This window comes from Anabas testudineus, chromosome 14 (assembly GCF_900324465.2).
Source record: "Anabas testudineus chromosome 14, fAnaTes1.2, whole genome shotgun sequence".
In the NCBI taxonomy this organism is placed as follows: Eukaryota; Metazoa; Chordata; class Actinopteri; order Anabantiformes; family Anabantidae; genus Anabas; species Anabas testudineus.
In genome coordinates, this window is record NC_046623.1 from 4,806,504 (window position 1) to 4,823,745 (window position 17,242).

At 40.9% G+C, this 17,242-nt stretch overlaps 2 protein-coding genes across 3 annotated transcripts in view; one reads left to right on the forward strand and one right to left on the reverse strand.

The window, feature by feature from the left end:
• dhrs11a (dehydrogenase/reductase (SDR family) member 11a) lies at nt 1–13,049 on the forward strand. Its single transcript, XM_026372719.1, has 7 exons — nt 1–383; nt 10,183–10,392; nt 11,097–11,191; nt 11,404–11,533; nt 11,648–11,740; nt 11,837–11,902; nt 11,992–13,049. The coding sequence occupies exons 1-7, from the start codon at nt 252–254 to the stop codon at nt 12,031–12,033; spliced, it is 768 nt and encodes a 255-aa protein (XP_026228504.1). The 5' UTR covers nt 1–251; the 3' UTR covers nt 12,034–13,049.
• Nucleotides 12,807–17,242, reverse strand: part of si:ch211-283g2.1 (sodium- and chloride-dependent GABA transporter ine) — a 10,814-nt gene continuing 6,378 nt past the window's right edge. For both annotated transcript variants that reach the window (XM_026372715.1, XM_026372716.1), the window contains exons 4-14: nt 17,006–17,210; nt 15,736–15,868; nt 15,518–15,652; nt 15,311–15,414; nt 15,076–15,200; nt 14,754–14,866; nt 14,515–14,655; nt 14,312–14,411; nt 14,092–14,192; nt 13,828–13,995; nt 12,807–13,719 (exon numbers count right to left, since the gene is read on the reverse strand). In XM_026372715.1, coding sequence (XP_026228500.1) covers nt 13,570–13,719; nt 13,828–13,995; nt 14,092–14,192; nt 14,312–14,411; nt 14,515–14,655; nt 14,754–14,866; nt 15,076–15,200; nt 15,311–15,414; nt 15,518–15,652; nt 15,736–15,868; nt 17,006–17,210 — 1,475 coding nt within the window. In that variant the 3' untranslated portion in view covers nt 12,807–13,569. The remainder of the gene's footprint in view (nt 13,720–13,827; nt 13,996–14,091; nt 14,193–14,311; nt 14,412–14,514; nt 14,656–14,753; nt 14,867–15,075; nt 15,201–15,310; nt 15,415–15,517; nt 15,653–15,735; nt 15,869–17,005; nt 17,211–17,242) is intronic.

Consider the following 17,242-nt stretch of genomic DNA (forward strand, 5'->3'; position numbering starts at 1 on the left):
ACAGTGGAGCTCTTCACGTTACCTCCAGAGCAGCGCATGGATCCGAGCTTACGCACACTGACTGCCGCTCTGCTGGATGCTGCACAGGCTGAGACGAGGAGCTGTAGCCGCCGCCTCCCTCCATTTGATCGGACCGCACACAATCCTGACAGCGGCAACTGTGGCAGATTCAACTGAGCAGACAGAGATACGGCTCGGGGGCTGTTGTTTGGTTGAACCGTGACCGGTGTAGACAGTAACGTTACGTGGAGATGGAGCGGTGGAAAGGCAGAGTGGCCCTGGTAACCGGAGCCTCGGTGGGGATTGGAGCGGCTGTAGCCCGGGCACTGGTCCAGCAAGGCATGAGGGTTGTCGGCTGTGCCAGGAATGTCGACAAAATAGAGGTGGGCAATTTAATTTTAAATCATTAAGAGCAGCGAAACGATTGACTGTCCGGCAGTTAGGAGAAGCTAGCTCTGTGAGGTCAACAAACTAGCTAACTAGTTCATGTTAACCGCTAGCTAACGTTAGCTTTCCAACTTCAGCTAACGTTAGAAACCTTTAGCCTCAACGCTGGACAGAGGCATGATTTGTAAAATACAGATAACCTAAACGTTTTATCTTTGTTTGTAGGAATAGATAAGTTGGGCATGGTGTTATGTGACGTAACCAATTTAATTTCAGACATAAATCTGTCCTAATACTGTGTTTTTAATGAATAATACATGTTACTGAGACACTGTAAAACCTTCTTTTAACCACAGTTGAATTACCACAGGCGATTGTACTAATTTCCCATTTAGACATTGCAGAAATATTGTTGTACATTGTAATTCTGCTCCACATTGGAAAAAGTAGTTGATGTAACACAGTACCAAATAAAGATGCTCCTACAGCAGCACTCTGCAAATCCCACCAAACCTCTAATCTGTGATAATCTCTATTATTAATCCTTATGGAAGAATCTCTTTCTTTTGGTTGATCTTCTCACGTGAGGTCGCAGGTCAGGGTCAGCAACAGCATACTAACATTTACAGCGTTTACAGTGTGTGTGCCTAATGACAAGGAAGATGCCTGCCAACAACTGACCACTGTGTGGGCCAGTAAGTAGTACAGTATGTCACCCTATCAACCCCCAGGTACGTCCACTACCTGTACAGGTAGAGTCAAATTACTGGAGTTTCCAAATCAGTGGATCCCCTTGAGTCTTTCAGGATTGTCATGGATCCCTCAGCCTTATGGGACACTGTAAACAAAGTATTGTCTACAGTGTATAAGAATAACTTTCCTTATTGCAGGTTTCAGTCTCTCCACTATGTCTTTACCAAAAGGCTTAAAGGGAGACTTACCCAAATTTAGTCTCGAATCTTATGTTTCTAGTTTGCATAGTAAATGTGTTTGAATGGTATCAAACATCAGTTTCTCTTCCTTGTATTAAGATGTCTTTATTCTTGTGTTTGAACAATTCTTCAGATTGTACAATCTGGAGGAGTGATCAGTTTGGTCAAGCGGTAAATTTAACTTCTATAGTATGAGCAACCAGAGGCATGTGCATGTACATGCTTATACATGTACTCCCCAAACTAGAACCATTGGAAGCAAGTAAAAAATGAATAAAGCTGTGATTTCAAAACAAAAATATTATTATAAAAATGTCTACACCTAAATAAGAAATCACATTTTTTAGTCTTATCATTCAATTTTATTACTTTACAACAAATTATGCTATTTGAAAACACCAATTTTCAAATTGTTGTACTGTTATACTTTATTGTTTTTATCACCTATTCCTTGTACAGCAGTATTAAGTCCTGATGACTAACTGTTGTCCAAGCATAAGTCATAAGACATTGTATCCTCTTATCATGTCAGCCAATAATTAAGCTTTACTGTCTTGTCTCCACACTTGTTCTAGCCTCTAGCACTGGGCTGCACAAAGGATACTGTGCTAATGTGTTTTCTTAAAGCAGAGGAGTGCAGTGTGGTATGCCTCTGGTTGGTAACAACACTGTCATATTTAAATATCTAAGTGTTGTGCTTAGTAGTTTGAATATTTAAGTAGATGATATTGTGAATACTGTGAATAATACACCCTCCACTGTAACGTTTTATGGTAGCAGCCATATTAATAATTTATTTTTTCTCCAGTATTTAGTCTGCCACTAGTAAAGTTAGCTATTATTCATTAAATAGCTCAAGTCTCATGCTTCTAGTTAATGGTGCATTTGAGATAATTTAATCAATAGAATAGTTTCTTCAACAAATATGTAAAATAAGTGAATGATAGCTAGTCACAGCTAAGTGCAGCTGCCTTCCAGGCAAGGAGTCATTCATGTGATTCTGTGTAGCATCAAATTTAATGACAGGTGATATTCCAGTGTTAAGCTATTTACAGAAGAGTTTTAGTTTAGTTCCTACAGCTCAAGATATGCCTTCAGATGTCATGTTTTGTTCTACCAAAAGGTCTTTAGTTGACAATGAGTAACAAGCATAAAGTGTAGCAAGCAAAGTTTTTCTTTTCTCTTTATTGATTGAAAAAAAAGTTTAATCTATATTTAAGTGAGGGCTTGTTTTTGACTGAAGTCCCCACCTTGACGACACAAACACACCCTTGCCTGTATGAGCATACAGTGGGTGTGAATTGCACAATAGATAACCTCCCTTCATTCATGCTCTGGTCACATGGTCCCTCCTGTCAATAGTTAACTGCAACGGTTTGTTTCTGCCCCTGTCAGTGACTTGTGCAAGACTAAACAAGGTCACCGCATTTAAAATCTGTATAGTAATTTTACATAATACAAACGTCAGCCAGCAGTAAAGAGCTGATCACATTACAGCCAGAGTCACAGTGCATTAACTATTCTTTGTCATGGGTTACAATACACGGAATCATCTCACTAAATACTCGATCAAACCACAGATAGTGAGCAGATCGAATAGAGCAACAGGTTTCGACCTCTTCCACCGTGACAGATTTCACCACTTGTACAAGACTTCAGAGAGATGTCTGTGTGAGTTGAGGGACAAAGCCAGTATTGTACTCTCTCTGCTGTGTAAACTGGGTTCTTGCTGTAGTTGTGCCAAACCTGGCATGCTGTTAGTGGGGGATGCAAGTGTCCATCACTGAGCAATTGTTCTTGACTTCGCTTTTGGTGTTTCTTCCTTTACTTGGGGGAAAAGTTTTTATTGTCATTTTTCTTTAAGGGTAATATTCTTATTCTCTCATAGAAGACTTCAATTAATGTTAGTGAATGGGGAAAATGCATGCAAATGTTGTTTTTCTGTGTAAAGAAAACATGGAGGCAGCAGAGTGAGGAGTTGTGGCAGCAGTATTGTTTTGTTGTCAATGAGACTATGTAGTAGGCAGTGGGAGAGCGGCGAGTTGCAGGGAGACGTGTGGTCACCATGGGCTCTATGCAGGAATGAAGACGACAGGGCTGCATCCAAGTGGCACCAACACACTTTCCCATTAACTCGTGAAACCCCCCAAAAGCAGAGGAAGAAGGTTTTATTTAGCGGTAATGAAAAAAAAATCTTTTCACATAGTGTATTGTTTGAGGCTACCAAAGGCTTAAAAGTGGCCTCTGAGTCCAGGACAGTCCCGTCCAAATGTGTACAATTAAATGTGTATTATTAAGATCCGTATTTATGCAAATTCTCCTAATGACTGATCACTGCAACATCTGACTCAAGTGGTGAGCAGTGACGCCATCAAAACCTGTAAATGTAGGAGAACCATTAGTTGCATTTCTATGTTTTTTGAATGACCTGCAGGTCATGGTTGCTGTAGACAAGGTTGCTGTTGCTCAGAGGGCAGAGAGGCAAAGATTGAGACGGGGTGTGTCGCATTATCAAATTCTGTGGTCACCTATGCACCTACAAATATAGTTTGTGTTGCTGTGTGTGTAAGCCAAGACGCTTTAAACAAATTAATGTGAGTGGCTTTTTATCAGGAACCAAATGCAGTTGTTAACTCTTCACTGGTAAATAATGAGTGGGAGATAAAACAAATTTAACAGATGGGACCCAAAGATTAGGAGTCCATAAGTAACTAGACAAAGAAAGTCAAACATCATGTTTTATATTTTGTGGATAACCCTCTTCAGTTACTGTTTTAAGTTTTTGCCCCACAGACATTAGTATACACTTTGCAACTTTCCTGGTAAAAATAATTGTCCAGATATCTACTGTATAATAGAATATGCAAATAGTCTTATTTGTTTTAAGCACAACTAAATGCAGAACAAATTTTATCTTCTACGTAATCACTGTTTGTATTGTAAGCCTATTTAAAAGTGATGAAATGAAACGGACAGGTCCTGGGTGCTTTGAGGCTACCCACAATAGAGGCGTCCGTCAAAATTCAAAGCTTTGGCTGTGTCAATTTTAGATCAGATAAATTTAGCAAACATAATTTTTGTGGTTTTAGTGATAAACAGATTTGTGCTTGGCATATAGAGAGCCTGGGTTAGCAAGAGATTGGGAGGAGATTGTAGATAAAATATGCCCAAAGAAGATCATCCATGTCAAATTATTGTGCTCAGCATTAAAGGTAAAACTGTCAGGGAGAGGCATACAGAGAATACAGTTCATTTTAATATTGTACTGAATCACTGTGGCTGACTGGCTTTTTTTAGATAGTGACATTTGATCTCTTGGTTATATTCAGCTTGTGATTTTATCTGTTTAAACTCTGTCAGTGCTGAAAAATACACTTTATTCCAGTGGACTTGTATCAGGCTGTCAACTTGCTGCAACTCAGCAAAAAGCAGAAGACTACACACCTTTTTTAACTAGCCTCAGCATCTTTTATTTGAGTAAGTACCTCATAACTTAAAACTTGAATTCCTTGGCAGGTGAGCCAGAAGGTTAAATTCAGACCTTGGCTGACTAGCTTAGATGCCTGCTCTGAATGATCTGAAAAGTTCTTAGACATGCTTCAAAAGCAGAGGTGACATCAATGTCTCTGTCTACACTGAAGCTCTTCCTGTAAGATTGGAAGTGGGTCTGGTCAGACAGTTCTACTCTGTATCACACCCTCTGTCTTTTAGTCCGTTGTACTTAATGTCTTGTTTTAGCCATATGTTTGTTGTGGAAAGTTACAGTTGTTGAAGCGTTTCTCAAATCCTTGCAGAACCCCATTTAACCTACGGACTTAAATCCAGTATCTATGAATAGGTCAGTCGCTGTATATAAAGATTGTGCTTTGTGCTGCGTCAGTTGTCATCAGCTGCAAGAGAAATCACAGCACTGCCGTCATCACCTGCACAGTTGCTACTTCATTTCCTGTGTCAGTTTCCTCCTAAGCTCATCAAGTTACTTCACAGCTTCTTCGGCTGTGAAGCTTTTGTCTTCAGCCATGCAGAAAGCTTTTCCACTGTCTGCACATTTTCCACTAGAGCTCTGAGCTGACAATTACTAACTAACTAATAATTAAATATTTTTTTTCATGCCTGCACGAGAAGCAGAATTCATAACAACACAACAAAAAACATGTAATCCTCCCAAAACATCACCCCAGACTGTTTTGAGGATATCAGTGACGTACAGCAATGTGGACACAGCCTTTTGAAATAAAGGTAGTTAAAGCTGATAAGAAAATTAAAAATCTGTTATTCATTAACTTCACTCAAAAAAGTTACTCAAAATTAAATGCGGAATAAAATAAAAAGGGAAAGGATCTGAATGTTAGTAAGACACTGTACCTCTTCTTCATTACTTCATGAAAACTGTAATGCAACCATTATTACTGGCAGTAATTGGAAAAAACAGAACTAAATTACTTAAAGCTTTTATATCAGGTGTATTTTTAATTACTTCTGCTTGATCTGCTGCTCCCACACATTTAACTGTCTGATTTGTCCAGACAGCTCAGTGATCCCCATGAGCCACCCCTAGACTGCACCACCACTGTGCTGTCCTCTCGGTGCTCATCAGCGTTCTAGGTGTAAGGTTTATTAGCACTGACATTCCCTCCTCGGGCCTCCTGCCATAATAGGTAGGGCCCTAGCTGTTTTGTGCTGTTAAGGACTTACTGGAAAGCTCTTCTCTGTGTGTATAATGTACATTATGAGTCTGCGAGGAGGGATGATATGGAATGGAAGAAGACATCATGTACAGTTAATACTAAATGCTAATGGAGCACCAGGGCTGCATTTAAATGTAATTTAGTTGCAGAATAACAAAAAAGTGATTTATGATTAAATAATCTTATGCAACAACACAACTTAAGTTCACCAGGTTCAGTATTTACAAAACTGGTGAGCGACTGACGAGAAATAATGCACATTTTCTCTTCAGTGGCAGCCAAATTGGATTCGTTGCTGGGTGTTTGTTTGATACTGGAAACACTCTATGGCTACTCTAAACTCACATACTGAATAGAGCTCAGCTCAGTCTGGCCCAGTTTGAAAGGTTTTCTATTTGATACGCGTCTGATCAACACTGTTTCCATGAGACTCCCCTACGTTGCCTGCTCTGGACCCAAGTTGTTTGTCATGTACTCAGCATGCATAATGATGTGGCTCCAAGCTGGCATCAGAGCCACCCTCAGGCCTGTGCTGAGAGTAACGTTGTTGTTCTGATGGCCAGCGTCAAGCGCAGAAATAACGCATGAGGTAGTGGAGGCACGTGATTCAGGCTAGTTCACTAAAGGAAGCTTCACCTCTCAGCATGTTGTAACTACAAACATTGTTTTGTTATCATCTGATTTACATGTGACCAAATAGGTAAAGGCTGCACTCTGTAGCCAATGTAGTGATTAAGTATTGTTTGAGAATATAAAATCCAGCCACACTGGTTCCACTGGCCTGTTTGCTGTGTCATTCAGGTTACTCATACTAACCAATATCCACACGCGTATTGTTTTTCAGTGTTGCCCTCACTCAGCATGAGTTTATAGTATACATTAGTTTAAAGTTATTATTGCTTAGGTTTCTAGGCGTCCTACGTGGCCCCACGGTTATTCAACACAAATGTCTGTCAACGGGCACAGTTACTAACAAAGACTACAGTTATTTCCCTTATCTGCCTGCTTTGATTAGACTGCAAGAAATGCTGTAAAACCACCCTGTTCAACCTTTAGACCCTCTGGAGGGTCAGTGTGTAAGGAAGAAGAAGAAGTAATCAGACAACCGTCCCTTCAACCCTGCAGCAATCCTATTACGCAGCCTGCTCTCACCTTTCACCCCACACTTGTTGTGATCATGCTCAGGCTAAACTTGAAAGTTTGCTTTTATGTCACACAACAGTAGTTGAGCTGAATAATAAGTGGCAGTGCCAGGCTATGGCACAATAAAGTGTCCTCAATGACTTTTTAGTTATTTAATGAAGAAGATTGAAGATTCAAATTCAGTTAAGTTACTTTTTTGTCGGTGGCCCAGTTGGGTTTTCATGGTTTATGGTTTTTTTAGGGCTATAGTGTTGCTTACATTTCACTGGTGAAGATAATTGCACTGAATTAGTCATGTGTCAGTAATTATATAGAGTATATGGTGAAATCTGATCAGCTTTATGAAGTACGCTTTATGTTTTGTTTTCTCTCTCCCTCCTATTGTTTCACTTTTTGGCTGCCAACCCTCCCTCTCTTCTTCCCCCTCGTTCTCCCCCCTTCTGTACACTTTCTCTGATCGGCGGACCTCTCAGTAATGAGGATGAAAACGCATTATGACAGGCAAAATTGTTTTGTGTGTCACAGGTACTTAAGACAAAAGACAGGAGAGGGGAGGGGTTTACTTATGGCTGTATTACAGCTTTTGAATCACCTATCAGTCTTTACAGAGAACACAAGAAGGTACAGCATCCTATAACACAATCTTTTTTTTTTTTTTTTTTGTCTGGTAGACCGCCTGAGTCAACCTGAGACAAATCTAATTTCTCAGCTCTCTCTGCTCATGACTGCTGCCTTGTGCTATTGATCTGACTCACCACTGAAAGCTTATTTGCCTTCATTGCTTTATTTTTATCTCTTCTGCAAGCACTTTGCCCATTTTTAGCAGTTCCTGGAGGAGAATGGGTGAATGATAGATGAACATGGTGTGAGACAACAATGTCTCTTGCATTTTAGACCTTACATAACAGCCCTCTTTGGGGGCAATGAATGTGATGTTGCTATGTGCACATATGTCTGAGAGTGCTGTATGGGCGTGTGCACACCCATTACTCTAATACGTAAAAGCTTTATCACCTGCTGCAATATAATTTGTCTTTGAATAAAAAGGCATTTAGGCTTGGTCTTATCAGGACTGTCTGGGTAATGGCAAACAGTGATTTTTATTTGAGTTACAAAGCTTTGTATGCATGTGCAATCTTCAACGTATCAAACTGGATTCTCATGCTGCACCGTACAACTTGGCTTCAGCTTTGTTTCGCCAGGTCTCAGGTCTTAATTTTTTTTAGCCCCTATCTGTCAAGGTGTTGCTGTGAAGCCCTTAGAGATATTTGTTTCAGTTTAGATTGTGATGAATTAATATTGTGTACTGCTCATTTGGCAAATGGTTGCTTATCTGCCATTTCTGTAGGTGTGACCGATATGAGGGCTGGTACTGGCCACCTTTAAGTTAACCTCCTTTCTGAATAAAGCAGAGCCTCTGCACCAGTCCGTCTGCCTACTCCTTCCTGCCTGAGAGCCAGGTCCCCTCAAGGTATTCAGGCGAGTGTGAAGTAAAGAGCTTTGGTCTAAAGGTAGAGGAGATCCCTTACTTTAAAGGCATTAGAGTAGCTAAACAGAGCAGTGATCACAGCTACACATTTAAGGTAAAGTGAGTTAGAGTGGTCTACCTGTGCAACAGGGGCAAATTAACAAGTTTTAGTCTTTACAGCTAAGACAAGGGTTTTCAGTGTTTTATTTTGACAGCTTTATTCTGTTAATGCTTTCTCTCTAGATAATCCGCGTTAAACAGCTTAGAGGCAGAGCAGGAAAATCTGAACACTCAAGTGTGAGAGAGGGTGCATTCACTCAATTACACATTTTGCTAGAAAAAGCCAAAACAATCCCTAACTTCAGTTTTATCCTAATTATAAAGAGCGGACTTTATAAGTACACTCTGTTTCCTTAAGTTGCCATAATCAGCAGATATGCTGTAGTACTTAGTCTAGGTGCCAGACATTTAACAGAAAACATAAAAAGGATTTAGTACCTATACGGTTCATCTTATATTTTGACCACTTGAACACTTAGCTGGAACTGTGCACTTAGTGTAAGCACATCTTGATAATTTCATTGCAAATCCTTTGTGGTAGCATGCAGAGCCAAAATGATTAAAAATAGTATCAAATAGTCTTAAATGACCAGTTTATTGTTGATTCATCCACTCAGAATGTATTCAGAACATGGCAGGTGGTGTCGAGGAAGGAATATTTGAGCTCATCTGAGTGGGCTATGAGGGTACATCAGACACACCATTTTAGATCACCACTAACAAGACAGAGATGCTATCAGGCTCCATGCGCTAGAACTAGGTGCAACTTCACCTTCATGCATTGACTACAACTAACACAGCAAAATATATACTCATAGTATGCAGCTCCTGGTGGCACGTGCTCTTCACTGCGTCTACATGGCCGACATTCAAAATTGAATCCTTCTGGCTGCTCAGGCGCCCGGGTGGCTTGTTACACACTGCTATACATCGTCTCTGTCCCGACACCCCGCCCTCATCATCCACACCCCTCCTGTTTGACGGAGACCCAGAGTGAGACATCAGGTGACTGCTGCAGCTGTGCCTGGCAAGGGGATCTGTGTCGGCTTGCATCAAACCCACAGTGGTGAACAGCCTGTTGACCTGGTTGGAGTGTAGCCTGCTCAGCCTGCTGCATGCTCAGCCCAGCTGTATCCTGAGCAGTGCTAAGATTGCTTCTTGTCATCCAGGCTTATGCAAAAATCATTTGAATTTTGGTAGAAAGTGAAATAACAGAAAAACTGGTTTTGGCTACACTGGTGCTGCCAGGCTACCAATGGCCTTTCACTGATGTGCTGTGGATTTTATGGCTCCATGTTGTCACAGCCGTCTCAGTGTCTTGGTCAGCAGGGTGTAGGGCAGGAGTCTTAATTATGGTTCTGCAGGTTAATCATTTCTAGCTCTTGCCTAACAGTTGTCTCGTTCCTGATAACCAATTTATGAGCAATTGTATGGTAACTTCAGTGTTTATTATGCTTCAGCGCTTTTGAATGTTGTCAAATTGGGTGTGATCTGTGCTTTTCAGAAGCTGGCAGCAGAATGTCAGAGTGCAGGCTACAGCGGCACCCTGATCCCGTACAAGTGCGACCTGTCCAATGAGGAGGAGATCCTGTCCATGTTTTCAGCAATCAAGACACTGTACAAGGGCGTAGACGTATGCATCAACAACGCTGGACTGGCCCACAGTGAGCCCTTGCTAAGTGGAAAGACAGAGGGCTGGAGGAACATGATCGATGTGGGTGCATTACAGACACACATTATGCCTAGGCAGAAACGAGTTGTAGGATGGTTTGAATAATTCTTTTAGTTTTATTTTTTTCCATGATTTAGTGACTGAAATAGAGCAGAAATGTGCACATACACGAGTCTACACACACAACCATAGATTCTCTCCCCTCACTTAAGTTATTCTTCATTGGCTCTGAGGAAAGACTGTGGCACAGCAGAGGCCCACAAATAAAAGCCAGTACCATTTCTCTTGTTGCCGCTCATTTACAAAGCTCTTGACCTGAGAACCCCCTACTCTAAAGTCTCCTTCTCAAGAGTCCTGCATTCATAAAGCTCATCCATCTGTTGTCATGGCAGCCCACATTAATATGTACAGTATGTACTATGGTAAATCTGTATGGCGTTGTTCGGTCACTTCCCGTCATTCTTGCCAACAAATTTGCCATCTATCAATATCACTATGAGAGTTGTTTAGAGGCCACAAGGTCTAACACACTGACCCAGTGGACATCAGGGAGCTGAACTGACCCAGCAAATCAGCCAATAAAACACACTTATGTTCCACAAATAATACCAACTCACTAATTAGATTTTCTCATGGTGTGAATTCCTTTTTTCTTATATTTTCAAACTAACTGATACTTTGCATGATGCTTACACTGACTGATATCAGTGTGGTTAGATAAAGTTGCTGTCTTTGCCTTCTTGAAGGTGAATGTGTTAGCCTTGTCTATCTGCACCCGTGAGGCATACAAATCAATGAAGGAGAGGAATGTTGACGATGGGCACATCATCAATATTAACAGGTGAGGACAAATAAATAGCTCAGACAGTTTATGGGTGATTATTAACCAGCAGGACCCCTGGCATGTACAAAGAACTAATATTGGTAACTAGTAAATCAGAGAGTGGATGGGTTGGGATTTACTACCTTAATTAGGACTGGAATCAGGGATGAGCTACAACACGAAAGTGATACATCTGATACATCTCCATCTCTTCTTCTACCTGTTAAAAGTATGGGGGGACACCGGGTGGTGCCAAGTGCTGAAGCGCATTTCTACTGTGCCACTAAATACGCTGTGACTGCTCTGACAGAGGGACTACGACAGGAGCTTCGACAAGCAAACACTCACATCAAAGCAACAGTAAGTTAGTCGTCACCCAAGTGTTTATAGTGTACATAAGTGTACATAACATTACTGTATCTGGTCGTCTTTTACTTTAGAATAAGAGATAATGTGTTTTTCTCTCGCCTGCAGTGTATTTCTCCTGGACTCGTGGAGACTGAGTTTGCCTTCAGGCTTCACAACAGTGATCCAGAGAAAGCAGCTGCAGTGTATGAGAGTATAAAAGTAAGAGTTGACATTTGACCAAGGGTCAACGGATGGGTTTTACAAAGTGAAAGCAAACACGGTGTTCATCAATAATCTCCTCTCTCTACTTTTCAGTGTTTGAAAGCAGAAGACATAGCCAGTGCAGTCACATTTGTCCTCAGTGCGCCTCCTCATGTCCAGGTACCTCTCTGTTACTTTTATACCATCAGGTATATGTGTGTTGAATGTCGGTTGGTTTCTTTATTGATCTCCCTTGCTTGTGTCACCAGATTGGAGATGTGCAGATGAGGCCAGTAGAGCAGGTGTCATAGCAGTGCAACCGGAAGCTGCAGGAGGAGCAGTCATGGTGTCTCCGTAGCGACCTCTGCTGGGCAAAGGGTGGGGTGGGGTGGCTAAAACAAATCAACTACTGTGTTGCAGAACTGCAGGGATGTCAGCAAGGAGGCTGAGTGAGCATTAAGGTGGCCGTGTGAGGAAATAAAGGTTGAGGACTTTGTAAACCACTACAAAATTACTACTGAATGCAGCAAAATCCATTTCTGTGAATTATTGAGCACAGTTCAGAACTGGGCTGACTCCAAAATACAGTAGGAACAAATAACAAAGGAGAGAGTTGCTGCTGTGCTGTGTGGTCATCTGCACAACCATCTCTTCAGACAGAGTATGCCATTGATTGCACATGTTTTTTTTTTTTTTTTTTTTTTTGTAGGTCGTAGGTATGACATATCTATTTGAATTAAATGGAAAGAGTAATTGCTGTTTATAAAAGTGATGTTTTTGTTTTAATTTTTTTATAAATATTTTAACATGATCATAGGTAGATGTAGTCTCATACTCACTAACCATACACTTTATGTTATACTAATTAGCCGTCAACAGGCTGCCTGCACTGTTTTCAGAAACACATTTGGTTACCCCTTGTTTGGATTTTTCTAGTTTTTAACCCCATATAATGAAACAAGGAAAGAACAAAAGACAGATGCCCTCATCTCTTAATCACATGGGTTTCTACAGTTTAACTTTTTGCCTGTGTGATCTCAGTACTGTACTCGATTGATTTGTATGGAGTTAGAAGAAAACACTGACAACGGAAATCTCTTATGAGAAATAAAAACTGGTGAACTGTGTTCACCAGACTTTTGAAGTCAGTTCATCATTGATGAAAGAAGACACAAGCCATGGACTTCGACTTTAACATGTTATTACACGTTATATCACATGAGATAAGAAATGCATGATCCATGTACTCGTCTGTAAACCAACAGCATTTTTCTTCTTGATCAGCAATGCCCTGTTGCATTTGACCTAATAAATGAGTCAGCCACCATGTTTTGGTCCGCAGTGCTTTGTTTTTGAAGACAGCAGTTTACAGCAATAGTGATTGTTTTAATAGCTTAACTGTAAAGATAAACTAAATATATATGTACAGTACCTTATTTCTCAACACACGTAAAGGCACAATGTGGCCAAAAGATGGCACCCTTAGCAAAATCAAGTCTTCAAGTGTGTGTGCGAGCGCGTCAACAGAGGAAGTGCTGGCCAAATATTGAAGATTCACAATGATACAGACTCTAAACAGGCATCTGTCCAAAACTTCTTATCACATTCAAGATAAAGCGTACAGCAGAAGAACAAATTCACAGGCTCTAAAGTGTCCACTTTAAGATATCTGCATGGCAGATATGCAGCAACAGCTTTTCAAAATCATGTAAATATTTTTTTGTATGCTTGTGTTTCACTTGCCAGATCTTTGTTTAGAATTTAAAACTAATTGCAAACAGTATCTGATTAAACTGTAGTTTGCCAGAACTATTCAATTAATGGGGACTGTGCTGAGCACGGAGGTATCAGAAGTTTGTCTGGATAGGTTTTTCTGTCAGACGGATGTTGGAGCTGATGACAGCGATGTCTGGATATCCATCTTTCCCTCCCCTCTCATAATATGGCATTTTTGACATCTCATCCAGTGCGCTGGGTGTGAGGGACCGCTTGAGTTTCTGTTGGAAAGTTTCACCAACAGTATTAGCGTACAGCTGAATTTGACAGTGTATGAACATGACACCATGTGCACTCGAATAAACAAGCAAATGCTAAATGCACATTACCTGCATTAAAGAGCCAGGCAGCACCCACAATGTGTGAATGGCACCCAGAGGAATCCAGATAATGGAGGCCATGGCAATGACCCAGCCGACCCCCTGAGCCCAGGGAGGGAACACATAGTTCTCATAGCGGGCTGGTTTGAACTGGATGATGGAGAAAATGAGGATAACCTGTAGCAGGAAGAAACTGAAGCTGTGACGTAAATCATAAATCAAGCTCATGTTGCTGTAAAAAAAAAAAGAAGAAAAAGAAGTGTGTTGACTTACAGTGACCAGCACTGGAGCAATTATTAACCAACAAAGCCTGAAGAAGATGTTTGCTCTTTTTCCAGTCATCTCCTCCAGGTTGTCTGATAGTCGGTTCACACCTGCATGCAGACAGCTGCTTTAGACAAACTTTCACCCGAATGTTACTGTGTAACATCTGCTGTCTTATATAAACTTGCCACTAAAGAAAAGAAAACATAGTTGAAGATGTTTTTCTCACCATAACTCCAACAGATGGCTACAACCTCAAAGAAGGCAAGAAACATAATGGACACTATGGCAGTGTAATGATCCATGAGCTGGAACACATAGATTCCCACCTGAGCAGAGAGAGAAACACTCTGTAGGCAAATGCAACTGATGATTTTGTAGTTTGGTTATGATTTGCTTGCAAGCCATCTAGTAAATTAGAGAGGTCTCTACCTGCATGACACAAGGTATTCCTAAAAGGAAAGCTACGCCACAAATGGTGAGAATGAACAGCTCCTTCCTCTTGAAATATTTAATCAGGGGTTGATGGAATTCATCCATGAGACTAGTCACCATCACTTCAACCATTGCAAACTGTCAGACAAAAGAAAACTCAGATCGAGCAGTCAAAGAGTTTTTTCTACAGATTTCTAGAGGTGGAATGTTGTTTCCCCAGTTTCCCCATTATCTACCTCACTGTCTAATCCGAGGCAAAGCAGCATGAAGAAGAACATCACAGCCCAGAGCTGAGCCACTGGCATGTTGGTAAATGCTTGTGGGTAGACAACATAAACCAGCCCTGGACCTGTACACACAAACAAACACACAGGAAAAATATATATAATGAGTTTTTGAAAAACGTGATGGAAATATGTGGAGAATTCTCCAACAGTGACTGTCAACACATTCACTGGAGGTTCACGGATAGACAGCTCTCTTTTCTTGTTGGTTACACCTCTTAACTATAAATGCAAAGGAGGTCTAGAAACATCATCGCTGGTTTGGTTTTCTCACCATCCACAGCCAGATCACTGACAGGAATGCCCTGCAGATGAGACATGTATCCAAATGCAGAGAAAATGACGAAGCCTGCCAGGATACTGGTGAAGGAGTTGATGATGGAGATCATCAGGGTGTCCCTGTGGGGAGAGGAGGAGTTCATCATATCACTTTCTTACTGCTCAGAGATCATTGCTGTTAATACCGAGATGGAGGGGGAATTAGTGGAAGAGGATTTCTGCCTCATTACTTCAGCACGTTGTTGTTAAAGGAGTTGTAGCTGGACATGGCCATGAGGGAGCCAAACCCGATCCCGATGGAGTTAAAGATCTGAGCTGCAGCATTCACCCACACCTGCAAAATATTCAAAACTATTGAGCACTGGTGATTACCACCCCTACCAATCAGTGACCATGATGGAGCTAGTTTTTATCTCCAGTTCTTTGTCTCATTTTACCTCCAATGACAGCAGCTTGTCCCATTCTGGCACGATGAAGAAGGTTATTCCCTCTAATGCTCCAGGAAGCTGCGTATTATTGATCAGCAGTGCAATCAGGATAACATACGGGAAAAGGGCCGTGAAGTAAACCACCTACACACAGAAACAAAACAAGGGGCTACTATTCACTGCGTTTCTTCTTGTCGCTGTCTCAAATTCTTTCTGTTTGCCCTCACCTTGCCTGTTGACTTCACACCCTTGAAGATGCAAAGGTAAATGAGGATCCAAGCCAGGAGGAGGATAAGGAAAAGCTCCCAACGCACCTCTCCTGTGTCCTCCACGCCACTAGTCTGCTCCAGCATCTTATATCTTCAGAGATTAAAAGAAAAACAGAGAAAAGGTAGAATTTGTTCAATTCCCTAAAAGAACTACAGCAGCATTTGCACGCGTGGTGTGCCACAGGGTTGAATTTCGGGCCTTTTAATGTTTCTGGTTCATTCTGGTTTCTGTGGTGTCATCCTCAGATCAACATGTGAGCATTGGCCATTTTTTATCAACCAAATACTCTTTGCCCCCTGCAAGAATTGATCTTCCTGAATATGCTCCCTTTTATTTTAGTTGCTCAACAAGGTGAAATGTCACATGATTAGATTGCCATGGAATTTAGTTTATATTTGCATTGTTCTCAGAAGTCCCCAACTTCCCACTCAATATCTACTTCAAGTCATCATCTAAAAGACGGTTGGGCTCAAATTTCACAAGAGACATTTGTTATCCACAAAGGATGAAGCCAACAGACTATTGTGATGTTTTCACTTCTGGCTCACTGTGCAATTTGATGCCAATAGTCTTGATTTTATTTTGTGATCCCTGACATCTGATTTAAACAACACTATAAGATTAAGATCAACAGTTCAAAATGTCAACTTCTCTCATTCTCTTCAGCCTAAACTCTCAATTTCTTAGATCCATCAATAGTAGCCCTGTACAGTTACTTTCCAGAACTACATCATTTCCTAAGCTATTCACTGTGCAGTTGTGATATTCACCATAGTTCAAACATTCCATGTGATTTAAAGTTATTTAACTGAAGGTAATCAACTACTTTCTGTTAAAGATGTTAATAAGTAAACCAATTTGAAATCATTAAGTTTTCCAGTGTCTACACAAGCATCTTCTTTTATGTAAAATCTTGAGAATTGCGTGTTAGAAAACTAATTTCAGTATTTCCATTGTCAATACTTTCTTATCCAAATCAAAACTAAATCAAAAACACTTCACATTAGTGTTAGAAGGTGACCTTCCCACTCTTCTTTCATTTACTTTATCACTAACAAACTGATAAGATGTGGTTTTAGTTCAATGTTTTGCTGTCTATTAACATCATTTATGTTCACAGATGATACAGTCACTGAGTTTGTGCTGTGTGAGCACGCGGCCTCTTCTAATCTCGCTATAATCTAATCATTATCTAGTCTCCATTTATCATTCTGACAACCAGCATACTTGAAGAACTCCTGGCTGGCTGTGGAGGAGTAGCTGCTGTTGGTGGCATGATTGGTGCAGTTAGGTGTGTTCCAGGTGTTGTTGCAGTTCTGCCAGGGTAGCGGCGCCTGGAAGGAGCTGAAGAGGTAATAAAGAGCCCAGGTGATGACGACATTGTAGTAGATGCACATGATGAAGGAGATTGCCACTGATGCTATGCCCACTCCTGACAACACACAGAAATAATGTCTGAGTGAA

Excerpts from the sequence above, each read along its gene's own strand:
- dhrs11a (XM_026372719.1), top strand. The coding sequence starts at position 252 with ATGGAGCGGTGGAAAGGCAGAGTGGCCCTGGTAACCGGAGCCTCGGTG. Across the intron at positions 10,393-11,096 it reads GCTGGAGGAACATGATCGAT|GTGAATGTGTTAGCCTTGTC; the intron begins GTGGGTGCATTA and ends GCCTTCTTGAAG. Across the intron at positions 11,903-11,991 it reads GTGCGCCTCCTCATGTCCAG|ATTGGAGATGTGCAGATGAG; the intron begins GTACCTCTCTGT and ends TTGTGTCACCAG.